This window comes from Fringilla coelebs, assembly GCF_963513975.1.
Source record: "Fringilla coelebs genome assembly, chromosome: 5".
NCBI lineage: Eukaryota > Metazoa > Chordata > Aves > Passeriformes > Fringillidae > Fringilla > Fringilla coelebs.
The window spans coordinates 59228404-59252536 of record NC_140033.1 but is presented as its reverse complement, the minus strand read 5'-3'; the positions used below and the strand labels follow the sequence as shown (position 1 = coordinate 59252536).

At 41.4% G+C, this 24133-nt stretch overlaps 1 protein-coding gene across 1 annotated transcript in view; it reads left to right on the top strand.

Annotated features, from left to right (window-relative positions):
* The first annotated feature begins 3539 nt into the window (after window positions 1–3539).
* Window positions 3540–24133, top strand: part of KDM7A (lysine demethylase 7A) — a 61122-nt gene continuing 40528 nt past the window's right edge. The window contains exon 1 of the mRNA XM_084206530.1: window positions 3540–3662. Coding sequence (XP_084062656.1) covers window positions 3547–3662 — 116 coding nt within the window. The 5' untranslated portion in view covers window positions 3540–3546. The remainder of the gene's footprint in view (window positions 3663–24133) is intronic.

The window sequence follows — 24133 nt, the reverse complement described above, 5'->3', positions numbered from 1 at the left end:
GAAGAACAAGCAGAGGTGGTGCTCTTAGGTCCTTGGTGCCCCGGTCTCTAAGCCTGACTTCAGTGTCTGATGAAGATGCAATGCTCCTTACTTACAGTCCTATACCTCTGAGTGCCAGAGCCACTCACCCCTGCCAGCCCCAGCCCCATACATGACTGTGTTTCTAATGTTTTTGCTGGAATCCAGGCATGGAGATGGAGGCAGACACTGGGACTTGCTTGGTGTACCAGCTGTAAGTTGTGTTTTTCAGAGCTTGGGCTTGATGGGGCAGAGCATGTTTTGGTGGATTTTAGGTTGGAAAGGTTATGCTTGGGCATGGCTTGAAGAACTAACTGGCTTGCTCAGCTGCTGAGGGGATGGTAGGCTGGGTACAAGACAGGGTTTGGGGCAGTGTGACAGCATCTGTACATCAGTGAGCGAGCAGGCAGTCGTGGTCTGTGGCACTGATAACTCTCCTTTCCTAAAACAAGCTTCATTGTTCCCACCTTCTTAATTCTCACTGCCCTTCCACTGGCTCTTCATCACTGTCTCCAGCCTTTTTCCTCCAGCCTTTGGATTTCCAGAGCTACCAGCTGCTCTAGAGCTGGTTCTTCAGGCCTCCCAGCTCTCTGTCATTTCTGCCTTGCCTGTTTTTGGCAGTCAGAGCTCAGCCAGACGTCAAGCATATGAACCCTATGCTGCCTACTAGAAGGTGGTCTGCACACTGTATTTCACATTGGTGTGTCTTGCTGCTTGGGAGACAAGAATGGAGAGCGCTATGGCCTCAGGTGTCCTCAGGTATCGCTGTGTAGCTGTGAATATTGAGCTTGTTTGTGAAGTTTTTTTTGGATTGGCCTTTAAACTTGCTTCATTTAATTTTCTACATTGAAGGCAGGTATTGCATTTTTTGTTTATGAACTGTGTTTACTAAGATTGTCATAGAAAAGCTCTCCAAATTTCTGGAAAGAATACTTATTAAAAGGGGTTTTGTAATTGTTATGGTGTGTGGTCCTCAGCTTTTCTGAACCTTTGCTACGTCACACTCAAGCATAGTCTAGTGTTTTTGAAAGGCAGCTTGGAAAGAGAAAAGCTGACAGCAAGTCAGACAGAGGGAGGTGGAGCTGGTTTATGCCACTTTTTTTGCAACAGATGAAGTTGGCATTCCCCACCTGGTTAAGGTGCAGCAGACTGAATCACTAACACACCTTGTTCTGAAATAAATCACAGTGAGAAAATGACATTGCTTGTGGCAGTAGGCGAAGTGCTTATCAAACAGCAAGCGGTACTTTGCACGCTTAAGATCACAACTACTCTTTTTCAAAAACAAACAAACAAACAACCTTTTTTTTCCATAATCAAGGCCAGTGAAGGGCAGGTCCCCGCAGGGTGCTGAGTCCAGCCTTCTTCCTCATTCTTTGCACTCTCACTGATGGGTTGCTTTCTTCTGTGTCGAGCGAAAACTTACTCACCCAGCCAGGTAGGGCTGGACTGGCCCTGAGCCTGGCCAGGGCTCCTCCCCTCGCAGTGCAGCCTCAGCCCATCTCTCCCGGGAATACCCACCCTATTCCCACGTGCCTTACCAAGGGGGGCTCAGCGGGTTTGTCCTTTGCGGACACTTCCCCATACACAACACGTCTGCATCTTTATGGCCAATTTGGATAAAGACATGACTCCAGCTGGTAACCGCGGCTTCCAGATAGGACTGACCCCGTGACAATGTAAGAAATACCCAACTAAGGAGCAAGGAATTGTCTATTTTCAGGCTCCAGGGTGGCTACATACACCAACACTTTGTTGCACAAACACAGAGTAACCACTCTGACTGGAACAGTTCTCTTGGCAGTCCTTATGTTATCTGTAATTGATTCTTCAAGAGTCTGCAGGCCCTACTATTACAAAGCAACTTCCTGCATGTGTCTTTGAATCAGATTAATAAAGGGAAACAATATTTTTAATGACAGAGCCTCTTTGTATGTATGTATTATTTCCTGAAACTCTGAAATTGTAATTTGTTGCCTTACTGGTGTTTCTTGCCCCTAATAAATTTTACATCAGCTTTTTGAAGACTGTCTACGGCCCCATTTTGACTTGCTGAAATATCAAGGTGCGTTGGAAAACTAGAGTATTGAAACATCCACAAACAATGTCCTGCAGGTCAGGACCTTGTGCACTTTCTAAATAGGTCAGGGTTTCGTTCCAGAATCTGGTATTTCTTGAAGATATCCTTTACACTTCCTTTATTTCTCTGTCTCATCCTCCATTCAGTCACAGAGCTGCTGTGCTGGATTTATTTGTTTTACATTTCTTTGCTGTCCATTTTGCTGCCAAATCATCATCTCGTGTTGCTTGTCTTATATAAATGTTAACATTAGTGAGCTTCACAATAACAGTCTGGAAAGGAAACATTTACTTCTGAGCTTCCCTCTGCCAAACAAACCTACAGCGTTTGCTTTTTTGTGGCTACTGGTGGTTAAGGCCATGGGTTGTAAAATTATAATGCTGTAGGCAGTGTCTATTGCAGCTATGATCACTGTAACATGCACTTGGACATATTTATTTTTTCGCTTTTAAATTGGTACATTCAGTGTGGAGGACATGGCTCTCCATTCCCTCATACAATATAATCTCCATAGGTCCTTGAAAGGCTGCAGGAAAAAAAACAACTCTGTTTTAAAATCTACTTTTTTGTTCTCGATGACACATAATGAAAGCATCAGTGTTACTTTTGTGTCCTGAAAGAAAGGGTGACGGCATGGAACGGAACAGCGCATGATGCGCACGTAGGCAGAGAGCTTGACAAGAAAATAAACCATTGCAACCCCGGCTGGACAGCATGGAAGCACCGGCTCCTCGGGGCGGGGGGGTGGTGTCCGGACGGGCCGGTGCGGGGCAGGACCCGGCGGGGCAGCGCAGGCCGCTCCGGCCGCCGCCACCGCTCTCGTTACATAACGGGCGGACGGGGACGGCGCGCGCCGCGTCCCGCGCCCGCCTCCTCCCGTGTCCTCGCGGCACCCCCGCCCCGCCCCTCCCCGCGTGACACGGGGCGGGTCCCAGCGCGTGCCTCCCCACGGCCCGCCTCCCGGGAGGGGCGGCACGTGCGCGCCCCGCCCCGCCCCGCGCGCTCAACGGGGAAAATCGCCCCTTCCCTTCCCGGCCCGCCCGCGCACGCTCAATCCCCGCCGCTTCGGGCGGCGCGGGGCGGGGCGCGGACCGTTCCGCGGGGCGCAGGCGCGGCGGGGACGGTCGCCGGGCGGGGCGGCCGGGGCGGTGCTTCCCCCCACCCCCCTCCCATCGCCGTCCCCGTCCTCCTCCTCCTCCCGCCTCCACGGGGGCCGGGTGACGCACGTGCGCGCGCCCCCGCGCGCTGTTGTCCGCTCGCTCCCGTGCCGCCCGCCCCGTGCGCGTGCCAGCCGGCGGCGGGGGGCGCGCGCGGCGTGCGGGGCCGGCACGCGCGCTGTTGTTATTGGCGGCGCCGCCGCGGCCGCGGCGGAGGGAGCGGGGCGGGGGGGGAACGGGACGGGACGGGGAGGAGCGGAGCGAGCGGCTCAGTCAGGGAGTTCTTTAAAGATGGCCGGAGCGACGGCCGCCGCCGCGACCCCCGTGTACTGCGTGTGCCGCGAACCCTACGACGTGAGCCGCTTCATGATCGAGTGCGACATCTGCAAGGACTGGTTCCACGGCAGGTAAGGCGCCGGGAGTCGCGTCGGGGCCGGGCGGCGCGGCGGGGCAGGCGCCGGGCGGCACCGGGCACAGGCGGTGGCAGTCGCCTTCCCCCCTCCCGCCGGGGGGGACAATGGCTACGCGGCGGCAGCACGGGGGGAGCGGCGGGCGCTCGCCCGGTCCGGCTCCCCCCCCACTGCCGCGGGGACAGTGCCGGCGCCGGCGGCCGTCCCCGGGCACATGGGTCCGCGGCTGTGAGGGGGCGGACGGGCCGGGCCAGGCGGGGGGGGCTGGTTACGAAAGAGCAACAGATGCGGGGCTGGCGGGGCCGAGGCCACCCCGAAGTTGTGCCGACTCTGCAGAGGCGTCGCGTGTCCCCCCGCGCCCCCGGGGGGTCTCTCCCGGGACCGGGCGGTCTCCCGGCGGAGAAGTGCGGACACCGGGGCAGTCCCCGGCCGGGTGCGAGCTCCGGGCTGCCCGTGCGTTTTGTTCGGGGGGCGGCGGAAGAGGAGAAAGAGGGTCGCCCCGCGCCTCTCTCCGCTTTGACGTTTCCAGCCCGGTCCCGAGCGGCCGCCGCCGCCGCGCGTGTGTTTTGCGAGCCGAGCGTGTGAATAATAAAAGGCCCGTCGGCAGCCGCTGCGAGCGGGAGGAAGCGGCGGCGGAGGGGATTCACGGGCAGTTAAACAAAGGAGCAAGTTGGGGGCCCGCGGCGGTGGCGGTGGCGGCTCGGCCGGGCCGGGGCTACGGGGCCGCTCGGTGCCGCCCCCGCCGTGCGGGGAGCGCCGGGCAGCGCGCGGCGCCCGTGATTGACAGCCCGGCGTTTAAATACCCCGAGCGGCAACAACAACGGCGCCGGCCGCCCGGGCCGCGCCCCCTGCCGGCCAGGGCCCGCACCGCCGCCCTCCCAGCCTGCCCGCCGGGCCCGGCGCTCGCAGCGCAGCAGCGGGGGCCGTGCGCGGGGTCGTGGTTGTTTGGGTTTGTTTTCCCTTCATTTACTTTCCTGTTTCTTCCCGTCAAACGGCAAAAGACAAACGCCGACCGAAAGTAGGTTGCGTATTTAGGTGTTACTTAACAGTAATTGTTACACACGGGTGTTTTGTTGCCACGTTTTAGGAGGAAGGGAAGGCTCGCAGTGTTTCAGATGTTTACTTGTTTGATTTGTTCTTTGTACATGGGTTTCTCCCGGCTCGAACTGCAGTATAATAGAAAGTGTGAAAAGGGCTTTGTAAACCATAAAAACTGGCAAAGCAGGATTGTTGTACGTTAAAAACAACCTCTCATTAATATTTTTAAGTAGGCTGCTACTACTCTTGCCAGTACTGTTGTTTAGAGTGAGACACACAGCAGCTCTTCTGGGTTCCAGCAGCATAATACAAGTTTGTCAGAACTCGGTCACTGCCTGCAGTGAAGGTGCAGGCATTGCCTGAAGTGTTTGTGCGGTTACAGGTTCTTTCTCTTCCGAGTCTTCTACTGCATTTGTGTAGTTGCTCTTTCAGAATGTCCTGGCAATTGCTCAGGTTCCATGCAGGCTTAACTTAAATGCCAGCCTTGTGCGTCAGTATTGCTGGGGTATGGGTGAGCTAAATTTCTGAAACTGTTCGAAGGAGGAAAGCATTGCCTGATCTAAAGGTGGGACAGACCACTTGGTAGCTTTCTTGGATCTTGATGTGCAAAAAGCTCCCCACAGGTGCCTGTGATTGAGCTCTGTCGTGTAATGGGTAGAAGAAGCCTGCTAGCACTGAACTGCCTTGATAGTCTGAAACCCTAAGAGTGGAAAATAAGCAAGCAGGCCAGCAAGAGCTGGCAACAGCCATGCTGCTTTGGGATTTAGTTGCATGCTCACCCAGTCTCATGACTCAGGGGCAGGTTTTTGGGAGACACATTGCCCCCTGCCAGCTGTGGTCTGCTCTGGGAGTGCCTTTCCCCTTGCTTTAAGAGTGTCTGAAGACAGTTACATAGCTTGTGAAAGAAAACACACACACTCAAATCTTGAAGTTTTTGGTGAACTTCTTAGTTTCATGTGTTCTTGATTTTATTTTTTTTCTAATTTATTTTTTTCCCTGGCCTGTGGAATGGGACTGATGTGTGTTCTATCTTAAGAAACAAATAAACCCAGGCTGTGGTGTGCTAGCATGATACCTAGCGCATGTTATTGGATTATGGACTCTTTGCTGCCTTCCTGTGTATAGTCAAGAGAGTGCCTGAACAGTACAGTGGAGGCTGTTCTGGCAGATTGTTACTTAGTCCCTTCAGATTTTTATGTGATTTTTTTTTTTTTCCCTGTGTGTTCTTCTTGCACTCTCTGTCTTCAAACGATTTGTACTTTGGTTTGCTGTTATCAATATATTAGTATTATGAAATACGCATTTTATTGCTTTTGGCAAATATTTGTGTTAAAGCAAATGTTTTGTTATGCCTGGCAAGGCTGTGAACCTGCTTTGTGGGTTTCAGTTACTCTCTGAGTGGGCCTAACATCCAGCCAGTCTGGTGTAATTACCCCTTGTGAACAAAAGAGCGTAACACGGGTGCCTGAGCGCTGTTTGAGGCTTCGTCGCCTTCCTGAATGGCTTGCAAGAGTGCAGAGACTATGGAGCTTTAGATGTGACAAACTGTCAAAGCTTTCAGATGTGCAAATCCGTTTATATTTTAGACAATTTTTGTGTTTTCCTCATCATTTTATCTGCTTTAAATGAAAATGTCACATTAAGCTGACTCCTGCTTTCTGACTTGTCTAGAATATACTCCAGCTAGAATGAAGCATAAGAAGTCCTTTATGCTGCTCTGTGTGTTCAACTTTTTCTTGGATCTGTTCTGTAGCTCTTGAAACCTCTTTAATTTCTTGGTTTCATCTTCAAATGATATGTATCATTCTATGATACTTCTTGTGCTGTCTCTGCCTTCCTTTGTTTTTTGAGGCTTTGCCTCAGTTATTAGGTTAACAACATGCTGTCATCTTGTTTGTGTTTTTTGCTGTGATATATTCTGTGCCAAAGTTACATATCTTTTTTTTTAAACTGCTGTTGCAGTCAGCTCTTGAAATATATTTGTGAAGTTTGCAGAAATCCTGTTGAAATTTTTGTCCTTTTTTCTGTCTATGATACATGTACTCAACTAGATTTATGTGCCTTGCATAGATGTGACTTATTCCTGTAGACTAGATCTCAGGACAGAACAAACTGAAGTTTTAAGACATAATTCAGTTTTTGTCTGCACAGTGTAAGGTTGTCTGTGATATTTCAGAAGTAAAGCACTGTATAATTGGCCTTTTGAGGAGGCTGGCTTTGTAAAGCTGCACTGGTACTGTATTAGTTGTCAAGGAGTGTGGAGAAGTCAGTCAGGTAAACTGAGAATTAAAAATGCAGGTGCCCCTATGAAGTCCTGTGTGTTGCAGTTTTCTGGGGATGTTTTGTTTCTCAGCAAACATACAGTGAACTTCTAACATGTCTCAATAATGAATAGGTTAAGAAATTATCAAATGTGTGCATCTCAATTACAGATCATTGCCTTTTGAAATGCCTGCAACCTTTCTAATGTATTTTTATATTACAAAAAGGTGGTTCTTTTTTTAATTAAACAAAGGAAATATTTTACTCTTCAAAGTTAGAGCAATGGGGTATAAGAAAGGGAAAGCATCCTTTTTTTTGTTGTCATTCAAAATTAGCAGTTTACCTGAAAATTTCATAATGATGTCAACTTTAGTGTCTTCCCCTCAAGGAGAAAATGTTTTATGTTTACATAAATAAATATTTAATTTGAACAGCTTAGAGGGCAGTCAGGGAAGTACAGCACTAATCTGTATGTAGTGTACATAGGTACATGCTTCTGTTGCAAAGCAAAGTCAAATTGATTAAATTTGTATGGAATTGTTCTTAAATTAATAGCTCTTACTCTCCAGATTAATTTTGTATTTTGCATAGTCTAGAGAGAATTCACTTTGCCATTTCCTACAGCAGTTCATTGGTGGTATTTTGCCATTAGGTGTTTGATGTTTTTTACAGCTTTGTCATTATTAGAAAACATTTAACAACATAATTTGAAAAGAAAGGTGATTCATGTACTGTTTTGAAGCTTATCATTCCAGCTGCAGATGCCTTGGAGCCTTTTTTTCCTCACATGGAGGAAAAATTCAGTGCCAAAGTCACATCTGAGCGAAGTTCACATAGAACATCTTTTTCCTGATATCGTATGGGTTTGAACACGTCTTTGTTTGGTCTCTGAAGAAACACAAAACTTCTCATCCACGCCTTAATATGATCTCGATGTAAAATTGAGGTTTCCCTATTGCAGCTGTTAGGTTCCGTGGTACAAGTGTGTCTGAACACACTGATTTGTACTCTGAAGGCAGGCTTTCTCCTTAAGAAAAGAAGGAAATGCAAGTGCTATAGTGACTACTTTTCCTGAATTGGTTCTTTGTTTTGGAGCTTTATACATGAGGTTCTGCACGATGGACTTTGCCAACTCTTTGCTGCTGAAAGAGGCTGTCCCGCTCCTGGCTGTGTGCTACTATAATTCCTCTTTTGCTGGTTCAGTGCTTGCCTGATTGGTAAATCAACTCTGCTCAGAAAACTGACAGAGCCCATTCTCTTGCTGGGTTAGCTTTTTGTTGGGTTACTGAGTTGAGTGGGCTTGTCAAAGGCTAGGATGAGTCCTAGAGTGTTGCAAAACACTTAAAGGAATGTGTTGTTGGAGGTGATTGATACTGGTGGGAAAAGACAGAAGAGTTGCTCATTTTTTCCTCACTGCCCACTTTGGGATTGATAGCTCACCCAGTTTTGTAGAGCCTTGTTTTTGTGTCTCAGTCACCATGTGTGATTCTGCCTGGGCCCAGTTGCTCATCCAGTGGGGTCCAAGGGTGCAGCTGCAGGAGCACAACCCCAGAACATCATCTGTTTGCCAGGATAGGCAAAGCTCTGGTGTCTGTCGTGGAGTTGGCGGACAAGGCGCGGTGATGCTCCTGTCAGGGAGTGTGGAGGTTGCAAAGAAACTGCTTACAACTGTTTCTGGTGCAGACCTCTTTACAGAAAATTAAGTCCTTGTAGTTAGAAACATTCAGGGACTTGAACTGAATCAACAAATCCTTGTCTGGTCAACAGAGCTCTGGTCTGGCACCAGAGAACTTTTAAGCTGACTTTCTGGCTCTTGTGATGTATAAGCTTTAAATTCTTCATGTGCAATTTGGTGGATCTTAGGGAAGTGTTTTAGATTTCAAGGGAAAGCTGATGTGTTTAATCTTACTTTTCCTTGGTTTAGCCGTGCTTCCTCAGAAGTAAGATGGAAGTCTCAACTTCAGTCCAATGAGCTGTGGTGCCCTCTGCCAGAGAATTAAGTAACTTGAAGTGACTTCAAGCTCTTCTAACAATGCAAAAGCTGAAACAGTTTTGGTGAAACTGAAAAGAAACTTGTTATAATGAGGATGCCAGACAAGCACTTGTGTAACTGGATGTCTGTTTCCAATCCTTTTATATTCTTCCTTTGGACAAACCATTTTTTTCCTCTTGGTTCCCATCTGTGAAGTGGGAAGACTTATTAATATATATTAAAGTTAGATGTGTTCTACCATAATAAGCATTGAAGAGTTGCAAGTATTCAAATTGCTTCAGTTTTTGAAACTGTGTAATAACATGTAGAACTGTGTGCAAGTTTTTCTCTTTATGGTTTTCTTGAAGAACTGGCTTTATTGGAAGTAGGTGTACTTTGAAAGTTAACACTCCTTTCCTTGAGATCTGTAATTTTGTAATTTTTTTCATTTGTTCTGGAATAAAACACAGCAGATGGGTTAGCTTTTGCCTTCTGATAAAGTAACTAGGACAAGAAAAAAACATAGTGTCCAATAAAGATCTGTAAGAGAACTGAATGGTACACAATTCAGCTTTTTAAATTAGAGCTCAACAAGATTCTAGAGAGTTTGTAAGCAGTTATTTAATAGTAATAGTTCTAATTTCTAAAGCTCTAATTATTACCTTTTCAGTGTTAGTTAAAAGAGAATCAGACTTAGTTATTTAAACACTGCCTCTAATTTTCTGTAATATTGTACTTCACCTATATTTTTGGTATAATTGTTTTGTTTTGGTCTTGACTGTGCAAATGAAGGCACTCTAAGTATATGTGTAATTTAACTGAATTTTTTATTAGCTAGTTAATTTATGGTGATTTTATATTCTGAAATGTTATTTGTTGATGCTTATGAAGCACTTCAGTATCTTCCTTTTCCTTTATGTTTAATACATAAGTGATTAGAGGAATTCAGATGTTTTCAGAAGGCTCAGCTTTGTGACTTCCGTATCTAAAAACTACAAATGTGAGAGGAGTCTGATTGGTGGACTGATGTTTGGTGCACCTAATTTCTGTATATACCTACTAGGTGCTGCAGTGCAGAACATGAAATATATTCTTTTTATTTTAAACTTATCTTGATCTGTTGATAATGATGCGTTCTCTTAGAGCAGCACATTCGCAGTAAAATGGCTTAAGCCTTACAGTGGAGTATCACTCTGTTAACTGCCAGTGGGCAAAATCACATTAATTTTGTTTTCATTCTTCATTTGTGGTTTCTAGGGAGTTTTTTTTGGGATAGTTTTCATATTCATTAGCAGATTTTTTTTTTTTAATGATCAGTGCAATTTCTGTGCATTTTCTGCATCTTTTGAAAGATCATGCAATAACAGTGTCTCCATTCTATTCACGTGACAGTTTGCCCAGATTGAAGATGAACTAGTACTCTTCATGTAACTATTTGTACTTTCTCTACATCACTGTAAAATAAAATACCATTGTCTGAAAGCAGCTCTGAGTAATCAGTAAAGATTTCCACAGGTGCTATGCACATACTTAAAACCATAAACATGCTCAAATTTTACGTTTGTCTCATTGCTCAAGTATGAAAATTCAATTAACAGTGTTGCTATTGCTTTATTATCAACATGTGAGAGGTATTTTAGTGAAAAATATAGCTTTTAAAAAGCCAAGCTATTTTTCATTTTGTCGGTTGTTTCTAATGTATTACAACATTAGCTCATGAATACACAGAACTAACAATCTATGGAGTATGAATTGTCTTGAGATGTCTGTTGTGTGGTGGTAATATGGATTTATGTGGCTGGTAACCCTCTTCAGGTCAATTCTGCTTTTGAATGGAATTAATATTTAATACTGTTTTCTCCATTACTTCAGCATTAACTAAAGTAGACTTCAAAATTGGTGTTTCTTTTTGAAAATACTGAGTTCATTGTTCCTCAGGCAGGCATAAATGCTGATGTTCGCCACAAAAGCAAGAAAGCTTTTTTTTTTAAATCCTCCCACATTATTCTGTCTTATAAACCAATTGGAATAAGTATGATTGTTCTAGATTTTTAATATATTGTGGTCTGAAGTCTATTTATTTTCATCTGAAACTGTCAGCTGACATTGTAGCTAGGCTAGGAAATTAATTTCGTAAATTTAATTGTGTTTGTTCCATTTACATGAATACTTTATTCACTTAAAGGCTCTTAAAGCTCTCTTCATGAAAATGAGTGCAAGGAAAGGTGACTCTCTGAGAAGTGGAATCTTTGATATTGAAGATATGTGATTGCTCTGTTCTGTCATTCTTACCACTTATCAGGCAGTATTTTCTAAAGAGAATGACATTTTTCTTTTGGAATATTGGCGTTTGCCAATAAGCGAAGTCCAGATGAGATAAATGAAGAGCAGCCAAAGAAATTGCTGTCTCTTATTACCCAGCAGTACTGGTTGTCTTGCTCAACATACAGATTTTTAGTTTTGTTTCAATAACAAGAATATTTGGATCTTTTCGCTGAAGGATTACATCATGCTGGTGACTTTTCCAACTTGGTGTTAAGAGCAAGCAGAAGAAGAGAAATGAGGTGTTGCAAGTCAACACAGGGCTTTCAGGGTACTGCTGGGCACATCTCTGAGGTACAGAGTGCTGTACAGAGCAGTCTAGAACAGTACCAGAAGCGAGGTAGCTGTGCTAACGGGGCACTGTGCTCAGGAAAATATTAACAGTCTGCCCCCTCAGCAAAGTGTTATCCCTTATTTCCTGAAGTGTGCAGTGCTGACATATCACAGCCTCAAGCCCACTCTGTCCTAGGTATTTCTCTGTGCTTCTATTGTTTACATAACAGAGGACCAAAATCATGTCAAGAAAACTGGCGTGCACATGTAGTCTCTTAAATCTCAAGCTACGTTCAGACTACAGTATTTGTCTGCCCAGAGGACACATCAGTGTGAGGCACAGGTGAGCAGCAACTTGCTGCCTCTGATGCTGTGTCAACAGCTAGGACATCTCAGGGCATCCCTTTGCATGTCCTAACACTGCAGTAAAGTGTGCTGCCCTGATGGGATGAGTATCACAGAAGTAGTTCAGAATGCTGTTCTTACTCTCGCTGAGAATGGTTGGAGCAGCTGTAGTATTGAGTGATTGGCCTGATGTCCTTGCTGAGAAGTGCTTATTTAGCACTTGAGAACTGAGTGAAAGCAGATGCCTTGGCTGTACCTTCCACTTCCAGCATGGTCAGCTGGCTTGTGCTTGAAGCATCATGAAACTGAAGGACTTAGGTATGAACTAGGTTTAGAGTATCATTTGAGTAGATCAGAAATTGCTGAAGCAAAGGTGCAGGTCTGAAGACCTCCTGCAAATATTACCCTCTGACTTTTGTGTTTTACCAGTAAGGGCAGATTCTAATTTCCCTTCAGTTTTTGGAATTGATGGCTCAACTAGCATCACCAGTGAGAATATACTGAGCATTCTATTTCCTGGTCCTTATTTGACTGTGGAAATAAACCTATTGTCTAATGAAAAAAAAAAAAAAAACCACAAACCCTCACTTTAGAGAAGAATAAACCTTTTTACTCCTGGTTGGTTCTGATACTGAATAAATAGATCTATCACTGTAAGAGGGAACAAAATCTTGTCTGTTAGTGAAAGTATCACTGGTACCAGTGCTCAGCCTCTCAATGTCAGGTGCTGTTACTTGCTTCCTATGAAGATGCTTTGCATACAAGTGGTCTTTTCCTGCAGGTAGTTCCTTACATTAGGGAAGAGATATGCCATTTTTCTACAACCCTGTTTGCTTATTGCACATTAGTGCTGTTGTGCCTTTTTTCATTCTACCAGCATATGGAATGCCAGTGCTTGTGTCTAGTTGGCTGGATCTTTGTTTTTCTTAGGGTTGCACTGTGTCTAATTCTCCTTTTTTTCTTTGATGTGTGAAACAGTGATGCTATGTGGGGACTGGGACAAGGAAATGAGCCAATATCATGAACAAGTGGTAAAACATGAGAAAAAAAAAGCTTTAGCCTTTCATTATGATCAGTGAAATGATGTTGAGCAGACATCTTTATCTGGACTAAACTTACATGAAGCAGGCACGGGTACATTTACACCATGTGATTAAGAGTGAACTGCAGTGCATTCCTTGCTGCTTCTGATACACCTGTGCTGAGAAGGGAAGTGAATGCATCCCTGCAGTGTGTGATGGCAGTTCTCAATGCAAGCTACATGGAAAATTCCCAGGGAGTTGTAGTGGACTGCAGAGCAGCTTGAAGCAGTAAAGCCACTATTTGTAGTTTTCCAGTCCATTCCAGGGCAACAATAGTAAACTCTGACATGATTTTCATGACACATTGTTAAATGCTTTGAATAGTCTATTTTTTGGGGGTGATGGTTTGTTTTTTTTCTTTTTTTTTTTTTCTTTTTTTCTTGTTTCTCTAATTGGAAATTTGGAGATAGAAGTAGCAGATAAATATTTTATATAAATGTGTTGGTTAAACTAGTAAAATAAAATTCTGTTTCTTATGCCAACCTGAGGAAGCTGGACAAGCATCTTTCTAGTGTGAGCATATGCATTGCTCTGAGCCCATGAGAAATCCATCAGCTTTCTATGAAGCTTGTGCACCACAATATTTTGGAATGAGTTTTTGTTAGGAAATGTGCTCTATCCCTTAATATGCTTGCCATGTGTTTAGAAGAAAAACTGTAAATCTCTGAATTATCATTGTTGGAAACATACTGACTATGTGCCAAGAGGATGGGAGTAGAGTACATACTTCCTTTTCAAAACTGTACCAGACACAAAATAATTGAATGGAACTTATGGTTTTCAGGTGTCTGAAAAATTGGAACTGAGATCAGAAGACTTTTCTGTTCACATGGGGTATCTACAAAGGGGGTAAGCAGCCTTGTGTAGAGGAGTCTTGTAGGTGAAAAGCTGCATGGAGAGAGATCAGGAGAGTAAAGAAAATGTGAAAAAAACTTATCAGAACTAAGAATATGTGGAGAATATTGACTGGTACTGCAAGAGTGTGAAGTTTTAAATTTGAGCATTAATTTGTGACTGAAAAAGCTTCTGTGCTAAAGTGTCTGCTGCAGTGACCAGTCTGGAGTGATGTGAGGAAGATCCAAGTTCTAAAGCAGCCAGTGGGTTTGGTGAAACTTCTGATAGAAATGCATGGTTGAGTTTTTGATTGGATGGAAACCACTTTATGGTGTGCAGATCATAAAGAGTGATGATCAACACTGATTCAAATGTAAAATATAACTTTCAATATCTTTCTCTGAATGGAATTGAACCTGAATCAGCTGCAGCTAGTCCAGTTTTGATTACTGCATTTTCTGAAGATAAATACATAGTTTGAGGTTGTCTTACGTAACTCTGTCTTGAATTGCTAAAGGAGAAAAGATGTCTTTTTAAAGACTCTGGGTGTATTTAAATTGATGTACTATAAATTATATTGTAAGGGTGGGGAATTTTTTTAAAAAAATATTTTTTACTATTTTTAGTTTCAGTGTCATAGCTGGTGCTACATAATATAAACAAATTGATAAATAAACTTTTCTTCTGTAATTGAATTGTAAGAAAATAGCTTAATATAAGTTCACATTCAGCAATATGTCAAACTCATTAAAGGCTCCTTAGAAATCATTGACCTCTAAATCTTTATGTAGGAAACACTTCTGGTAAAAGATTATGCTTCTGTCAAGTATTTACTTCTTTTTGCTAATTATTGAAGAAGAACCTCTTTGGCACTTTCACATTATGTTAGTGGAGGTTGTAAGGAAAAGCAAAACATAATTATCACTTTGAAGCCAGAAAAGCAACACCTGTTAAGTGTTACTTATACTTGAAAAAGCCTGGCAGGTATGCAGCCGTCTTTGGCAAATTTCAAGTCCTTGCCAGTTCCTGAAATACATAGAGAAATGGACAGTTCTGCCTTTTTTAAAAGGAAAACAGGTGCATTAGTAGTCCAGGGGATAGACTACTATATTTCTGTAGGAGGCACTATTAAATCTGAAAACTAAAAAAATTACTAGTGCGTCCTAAGACTTGGACAAGGTTGTGCTGCAATTCGTGCTCCCTTTATCTATTTATTCACTGGTGTCAGGAGCAGAGACCAGAATTTAAGATAATCTTGTCAGCGTCCAAGGGTTTTAACCAAACCCTTGTGCCGGGGTCATGTTACATTCTGTTCAGGGCCCATAATTCTTGGATACTTTTCTGTAGAGTAAGAGGTTCTAAGTGGGGGAGATAAAGGGTATCTTTACATAAAAAGTGAGCTGGAGGTGAACATTCCCCTGAGATGTGTGGGTTTGAACTCTAATAACTTCAATAAGCACATCTTGGTTGGAAAAACAAAGTAACTTCTCCCTTCATAGCAACTTTTTAGTGCCCAGCACTTGGACAGTTTGGCTTAAGACGCCGCAGAGCGTGGTACATGCTGGGTGGGAGCACAGGGTGAGCACAATAGGGGGTGCTTCTGGAATTTTTGGGTGAGTGTTGAGGTGCTAGCTGAGTGTAGGTACTTCTGAGGTTAGCTTTCTTCTGAATTTAAATAGGCTTTAAAGACCAGCATCTTTAACTGGGTATTGCCCTAATAGCCATATATAGGTGAATGATTTCTTCTGTGTTCTTACCATTTCTTTTTATCCTCCTGCTGTTAGGTGGAATTCATATGCTTTCATCTGTGGCCATTGGCATTTGTCCTGTCTGTTACCTTTCCTCTTCCATCACGGCAATTTTCACACATTGATATTTACACATATTGGTAAGGTCAGAAATTTTCTCCCAAAGAATTAATTTTGTGTTTTTCTCAATCAGTGAACCATAATGTCTCCTGTAATTTTTACAGGAATGGTAAATCAGAATTCATCTCCAGGGAACCTTTTGCAATAGGCCCTATGCTTCATATTTTTCCTTTGCATTTCTTTGAACATTCTTGTTGGAGTCATAGAATTTTGCCCGCAATGAAGAAGGTATTTTAAGAGATACATATATGCACACTACACGTACACTGATATGTGGATAAAATCATCTTCTTTTTCCCCATATAAAAGCACTGGAGCTGAGTAGCACAGACTATGAAGTCAAGGTTTCTTCTAAATGTGTGTGTGTCAAATTTAGATTAAAACATGTGGATTTGTGCTTTTGCAAATACTTCAGATTACTCTAAGTAGCATATGATGGAGCAAAAATGGTTTTGGTAACCTGGATCTGAACTCATAAGAATTTTAGATTAAAATCAGTATGTCCAATTATATCCAGAATAAAAATAATGGATGCAGATAGAATTCAATGCTGATGTAACTCAACCCCCAAACTCTTTTTAGCTTTGTTCTTCACTATTTGAAGTTTCCACATGGTCTGGAAATTACTGTGCTTCATTAATTCCATCTGAAGAGGATTGAACAGTTAGATTTCTGTAGCTAATATAATGTGTAAAGGTAACTACTTGATATGTTATGGACTGCATGGGTGCAGTTTTGACCAGCATGCCCCTCTGGACCTCTATAAGCAGCTGAGAATCCAATAACGATCTCTAAATCACAGGCATTATCTAATTGTTTGAAGGAGCTTTTTCTGCTTACTGCTCTGCCAGCCAGCCAGTGTAACATCTGATATTTAGACTCATTATCTGTGTATCTGAAACAGTTTGCTTGTATCATAGCTTAAATAGAAGTTAATGTAATCAGATACTCCATCTGCTTTTGAAACGAGCATGGTGAGCTAGAGATGAGCCAGTTTGCTCTCAGATTTCTTCAGAAATGAAGCATTTGCCTCTATTTGCTATTGACTGCAAATCTATTTGCCTTATACAAGTAAGGTATTTCAAAGCTATAGGAGGCATCGTGTAAATTTTTGTGTTGTGATGAGAAGATGCAGAAATTGTTCAGCTTAATAAAAAGCTTGCTAAAAAGTCCCTAGCAATGTCTGAAAAATATTGAAGCTGGAGGAAAAATTACTTAGTTGAGAAGAAGATGAGTTGAAAAATGTCCTTGGTTTTTATTTTTCATTTTTTATTTTTCTTAAAGCAGAGCTATTTAATGAGTTGAATTTTGAAGGCAAAGGAAGCTTTATTTCAGGTACAGCTGTAGAGGCTCTGAATGCTACTGTGAGTGTTAAGTTACTTAGCAGACGGCTCCAGGAGGTCTTTAAAACCAATCTGGCTAAGAAATTTTTTTAACCCAGTTAGGTGGTAAAGTGTTTTTGGTGTAAGGAGCCAATTTAAAGGTGTGTAAAGCAGGCTGAAGCCAAGTTTTCTGTTGCTGCAGGCTGTGAAGGAAGCAAACAGACACACAGTCGCTCAAGAATAAGGGATTTGCAGCAATGGAGTTTTATGGTTGTGCCAATATTGGTTGCTGGCGCTAGAATGCGGGAGACAGAAGAATGTACCTTGTAATGTTGTTAGCAAAAAGTCCTGTTTTCAAATCATTCCTGACATCATTTTTCAATTGAAGTGGCACAGTGTAAAAACAATCATAAGTGTCCTAATCAATCCCCTCAGGCCAGGAAGTCATTGTGGGTTTGTTGTTCACCTCCAGATCTTTTTTTTATCACTTGAGATACTTGAGAACAAGACAGATCTGATGGTGTCTACTGACAGTGTTACTCAGGATGTCGTAAGCTTTGCAGACTGTGTATTGCATAAAATAACAGTGCTGATAGTACTTGTCAGGCTTCACAATCTTTTTAAACAGCTCATCTTTATTAAGCAACATGATCTTTCTAAACCACTCATCTTTATTAGACAACCAGAATAACCAGCTTGTACTCTCTCTGTAGGAGTCTGCAGTCCGTGCACTTTGTAGATGAGGAACATTCAACACTTCTAGCTGTTGAGAAGGAGATGGACCTGCTGGAGACATAACAAAAAATTCCCAAATGGATTAAAAAATGCTTAGACTGCAGATTGCCTAAAAGAAGTGGTTGAACTATTAGAGATACTTGTTACATAAAAATGATATAATGAATGGGTTTTTTGTGAGACTTTGATGTAGGTAATTATGGAATTTAGAAACTGCTGAGAGTATGCAAGAACCATGAGGGAGATTTTGGTTTGATCAGTCTCTAAAAAACACAGGTAACTTCCCACTTCAGAGTGGTCCTCATGTGTCTCTCAAACTAGAAGGTGAGAATTTAGCTGAAGGTTTTTCCTTTTGATCCTCTCCTGCTTTACAGAAAACCATGTTTGTTGTGGTTTAGAAATGTAGCTTCTAAACTGTTTTGATTATTTATTTTATAGTTCCTGTTGTACTTCAGTGCATTACTGGAAAGATTGTTTGTAGGCAAATAATATATTGGTAGTGGCATAATGTCATACACCTGCTGGGTACTTGCCTTAGCTACTGCTATAGTTGGAGCTACAGACACCTGCTCTCAAGGAACTGGTTAGACACTTAATCAGAGAAGGATGCCTAAAAGAAGCCAGACTAAGACCTTCTTAATGCTGTGCTAAGAAAACCTTGTTTCACATATGACATCTAGAGCCAATGTATGTGTCTCTTGGACTCAATAATGCCTCTCTTGATGTTGTGCAGGTGTATGGTTAAAGTTGAGGAGGTTTGTCAGGTGTAGGCAGGGATGTTCCCTGCAATCTTATTGGTAAGTTATTGGCAATTTATCTGTTAGGCCACAGTAGTTCTGAGTCTTAGTGAATAATGAAGTCCCAACAGTGGGCCTGGCCAGGTCTAGTGACTTCCACAGCTGGGAGGAGTAGTCCTACTTCCCATGCCCTTCTCTCCAGGTTACATAGTCCTCTTCCCTCTCTCATGGATTGCCTCTCACAGTTGCCCAACTGTGACTTGATAAACAGGCAAAAGACTGGCTAGGTTAGTTTCTGTCAGATTAGTGAATAAAACCCTGTTGCCTTGTAACCAGGCAAGTGTCAGGGCCATTGGAGGGAAGGGGGATGGGAGTGCTTGTTTGGAAGGGAGTGGGTAACCTGCCCTGTTCCAGCAGCTGCAAGCCATTGAGTCAATGCAAGCTGTGTCATGTAATTTGTTTGTCATTTGGGATTGAACCTCAGGTTCTCTTCATAGGGTGTGTTTTTATAATTCTATTAATTTTTGTCTCTTTTTCTTCCAATGCCCTCTCTCTTTGACACAAGTAACTAATATGTCTCTTCTGTGTATAAAAGGCCCTTGCTTTACCTGATAGGAAACTGCACTTGAAATGGAACTGAACTTCCTATTTATTAAGTCAAAAGACTTGGTTGGGGTGCAAATAGATCTTAAAACCGTATAATATGCAGTATTTCTTTGAGATGGCTAGTGAGAATTGACAGGAATCTGTGCACAAGTTGGAGCTGAGGAAGACTAGAACAAAAACCTAAGAATCTAAAAGTTAAGGCAGGCAAACAAGTGTAGACTGTATATCATTGAATTGTTAAGATCAGAAAAGACCTGATAAGATCATTTGAGTCTAACCATTAAACTACCACTGTGATGTTCCCCACTAATCCATGTCCACAGGCACCACATCCACATGTTTTTTGAACACTAAGAGATGGTGATTCCATTTTTTATAGATATGTATTTTTTAAAATTTTTTTACAGTTGTAATTAATAATCAGGAACATGTAATAAGCAGCTTTAATTTGCTGTGCTAAATTGCCGTAGTTACTTTGCTCCTGAGTGAGTGAACATTTAATTAACTTGTATACTGATTTCCCTTTTCCACCCTTTTGTTATCTCTGTAGAGCTTAGGATATTTTTTCCTTGTTTCTACTGGGGAAGTAATGGTAGCAGTTTTGGGTAGTAGTTTGTTCTTTGGTAGAATGCAACCACACAGAGGTGCTCAGTTGTCTGTTTCAAGATGGGTGTGGAGGCTGGTTTAAATGGTTAAAGATTTTGTAGTGTGGTTGGTTTTTTGTTTATAGAATTCAGGCAAGAGTGTTAGTTTTGCCTTTCAACCCTCTGATTTGAAAGTATTATTTTAAAGTACCTTATTTTTGCTTATTGTAAGCTTAGGATATTTTTTTTTTTTATTAAGCACAGTTAGAATAACCCCGTCTGGGAATTGAAATAAGGCAAATTATCTAAATAAGATGTAGTTATGTGTCAGGGCGGTTTACTGTGTTCTGTTTTATCTTAGGGGGAAGAGGTTAGCTGTTGACTTGGAGTCTTGAGGAGGAGATAAAAATATATCATTGAAGAACATCCTTAATGACCTAGAAAACCCTTGTCATTAGTGTATACAGAAGCAGTTATTCTTTCTTTTTGTTTCTCCATTTCAAAGCCCTCTCTCTAAACCAAATAACTAATACGTGTTTTCTTCTGTGTGTTTAGGGCCCATAGTACCTAACACTGCTTTTATACACAGTGCATTATAACCAGGACTGAAATTAATTCTGGCTGTGGTCAGATAAATTGGGACTCCAGTGTTCCTAGAATTAATTGAAATCCAATGTTAATCCTTTTTCCTGCATCAGTTGTGGGAAGGACGGGATAGTTCTTATTTATTTCAACAGGCTTCATGCAGTTGCAACTTCACTAAGACACAGTGCCTGAAGTCAGATGGACTATTGTTCCTTCTTCTCTTTGGTGTGTCAGTCTGGCCATGCTGGGAAAATGAATGGAGAAAGAGGAGTCTGAACTGCTGTAGAGAATCTTGCTGAATTCCTGAGCAGCGTGCTTTGCTTCATATGTGTAGGGTTACACAGATTACTGGTTTTAAAGTGCTAAAAAGAATTTCTTCATGTCAGATCAATGTATATTTTTTCTTACTTTCAGATGAATCTTGTGTCATGATTCACTTGCTGGTATCATCTTTGTTTCTCTCAATGGTTTCACACTAAAATAAGGCCTTCAGCTATCACAGCTGCTTTTAAAGTGTCTCTTTTTTTTTCTGCTCTCTGACAAGTTGTTTAGTTTTGAGGTCTGCTGTAGTTTTCTTAAATCTTATTTCTTTGATTGTCTTGAGGCAGCTTATTTTGCCAAAATCTACACTAGAAGATTCAGGTTCCTTCAGACCTTCATTTCTGTAAAACAGTGTTTTTAAAAGGATTCAAACAGATTTTATTGCAAATACTGTTTTAAAGCAGCTTGATGCAATCACTCTGGTTGGGAAGAATAAGTAGAAATCTCATTTGGCATAGGAAGGATGAAGAATTTGCTATATGCTTAGTAGACAATATTAAACAGAAGGGGTACATCAAAACTACTTCAGTAATGTTAACTTGGCTCTATCAGGAAATTGTCATTAGGAAAAGTAACTTCTCATAAAGCTGCTACACAAAATACATGATGGTGGCTGCCATTATGGATTAACCTGGACTGTGTATCTCTTCCTAGAAGTCATACATTGTAGTGAAAAGGTTGTTTGACCTCAATGTATATTTTTGCACATAAAACTGTTTGGATTTTCTGAGCATGTAGTTATTTGACTTCAGTTTGAGCAGTCATTTGACTTCATTTTGCTTAAATTCCTAATTGTTACATGAAATGCTTGTCTGGAAAATCGGCTTTCCACACAAGCATTTCAGCAATGATTAGAAATGAGAACTTGTTGATTATGCCAAATATTCTGTTGTCAAAATATTTTCTAAAAGTAATAACTCTCTCTTACCTTAATTCTAGCAATTTCAATAAATTGAACTTAATGTACTTAAAAATAGGTCTTGGAAAAAAACCGTGTTGAGTTTCAAAATCATACCAGTATGTTTTCAGACTGGACTGGAATTGTGGAATGGAGGAGTCAGTTTACAAATAATGTACATCACTATTTTTTCCTGAGATCTGAGGTAACATGATGTTTATGTAGATTATGTGGCTACTTTCTCAATGCAGGTAGAAGGTTTGTTGTATTTGTAACTGAATTTATTTCATTATGTAACTCAATAGCTTTGTTCCAGTGACCATAATTTTCCTATTAGGTTTCTACATTTCAGAATCTATTCTTTAGAATTAAGCTTTTGTTGACAAGGTATCATATACTGATTTTCTTTATTTTAACCTCTGTGCTTTGAGGGAATGAAAAGCACTGTTACTTGAGAAAGAATTATGTATACTGATTTTCTTTCTCAATAGAAAAATGTGCAAGAATGTTGCCACTTAGTGTTTTCTGAAAGGACAACACTAGCATCACTATCAAACTTTTAAAGTTTTATTTCAGAAGGTGCAGGAAGTCTGAACATTTGGAAGGTCCTTTGGAATTCAAAATAGACCATATACCTGTCTGCATGTTTGTGTTACTGCAATACCTCATTTCAGAGAAATATTACATAATTTAAAAGTAGTAGGGTTGAATTACATTAGGGAAGTCTAAACCTATGTAATGAACATTAACATTTTTAATGTGCAATTTGATGGCTAATCATAAGTATACCAAGGCCTCTTAGGACTTTGGAAGTATCAGAACAGGTGTGTCTGAGCAGTCAAAGGTCACAGTTTTTTGTATAATATGGCATGCAGCATTATTTTTCTTGGGATTCTTATCTGTGTTGAAGAATGATGCAGTATTTAATAAGTTAGTATATTTTTAGGCATTTTGAGAGTTGGCCTTACATGTCATTTTCCTGTAGTTAAGAACTTGGTGGAATGTGTGTGAGTAAATGTGTACAAAAACTAGGTAAGCTGTTGGGCAACATGCACATATTCTATACAGATCTTAAAACATTGTGGGTTGTTTCGTTGTTATTGTTTTTGTTTGGGGTTTTTTTGTTGTTGTTTTTCATTTTTTGGGTGTTTTCGTTTTGTTTTGTTTTTCTTGGAGAAAATGGGTAACTTAGGGGAAGTTTTCTGCTGATAGAAAAACAGAATAACTGCCATTTTAAAAACAATTTTAAAGTGCAGTTTTGCACGTTCTTTGTGTTGTGTCTGATATTAGTTGCTCCCTTTTAAAAGGCATTTCGTTTTGTGAAGTGAATATGGCAAAAGCAAAATCTCTTGGTTTTTTTTGTATTTAAAGCAGCAATTCAGTATCTAGTGTAGAGAAGTTTGTAATTTTCAAAAATGATTTCATTTCTGAAGTAAATCCTTGTAAGTTTGTGATTCCAAAACTGTTACCATGCTTATCATGGTAAGATGAAGAGATAATGGAAAGAAACACCAGCTTTCTCATGTTGCTTTGTGGCTGCTTTTGGTCTGTTTTGTTTTCTTTGGTGCAACTGCGTGCATTTTGAAGAGTGGGGATGGAGGGGAAATCTATCAGGCCTAAGGTCCAGGTTTTAAAAGCTCGCAACATTTATTTTAAGTTTTAAACTCTTCTTCAAGTGAACTTCATTTTTTCATCTGTTCTTGTGCTATGGGATGGTATGGAGTCTTTCCATAGTATTGTCACACTAACTTTGTCTTTCTCTTCCTAATTAAGCATTTGATATTGTCCCATAACAAGTGGCAGATGTGGCTGGTTGTGGCAGTGACATCTTTAGTACTTGCATTGTTTTAACCTGTAAATACTGCCTTGGCATCCTTTTCCCACTTGGAAAGCATAGGCTTAAATTAAATGACTGACCAGAATTCCTTAAAATCTGCCAGACAGACTTCCTACCCTATACTTTTATTTGCATTCTTGGAATGGAGTAGAAGCTAATGTTTGCATAACTTGCAAGTTCACTGACTAATTTTGGCAATAATGACTGTAGGTTTTTTTGGTTTGTTGTGCTCAAACAGATTAGGACTGAAAGTAACAAGTGCAGACCTTGTTACAGGTAAAATGAAAAATTTGCTATAATGCTCAGTATATTAATAGAAATAGCTCTCATCCTTGATGATTTGAAATTCAATATTAAGGCTTTATAATAAAAGGTATAGCATAAGATTGCTAAACAATAAGGAGATGACTGTTTAGCAATCATTTTTATAAAGACAAAGAAGAGAGGAAGTAACAGAGTATTTTCTTTCATGCGTCTTCTTGAAAATAACATTGTTGTATATTTGTTAAGTAACTGCTTATAAGTGAAATGTGTATAATTTTATTTTTTATTTATAGAATCATACTGTCAAGGTTTCTAAAGCCTATCTGAAAAAGTGAGTTGAGTGGCAGTTTTTTCCTTCTGGATCAGCTTATTAAACTGACTTGTCATGTGGCTGCCTGATGGTTTAGATTTGGTGACAGAAACAATGGAAGCCCATGGTCAGGCAGTTTGGAGGAAGGAGGGTGGGACCTTTTTTCAGCAGCACCAGTTATGTTCAGTTTAATGCACTGAGAAACTGTACCCTGCCAGAGTGACTTTGGTTTGGGGACAATTAAGGCTGGCCTGTCACTAATGAATCTTTGCT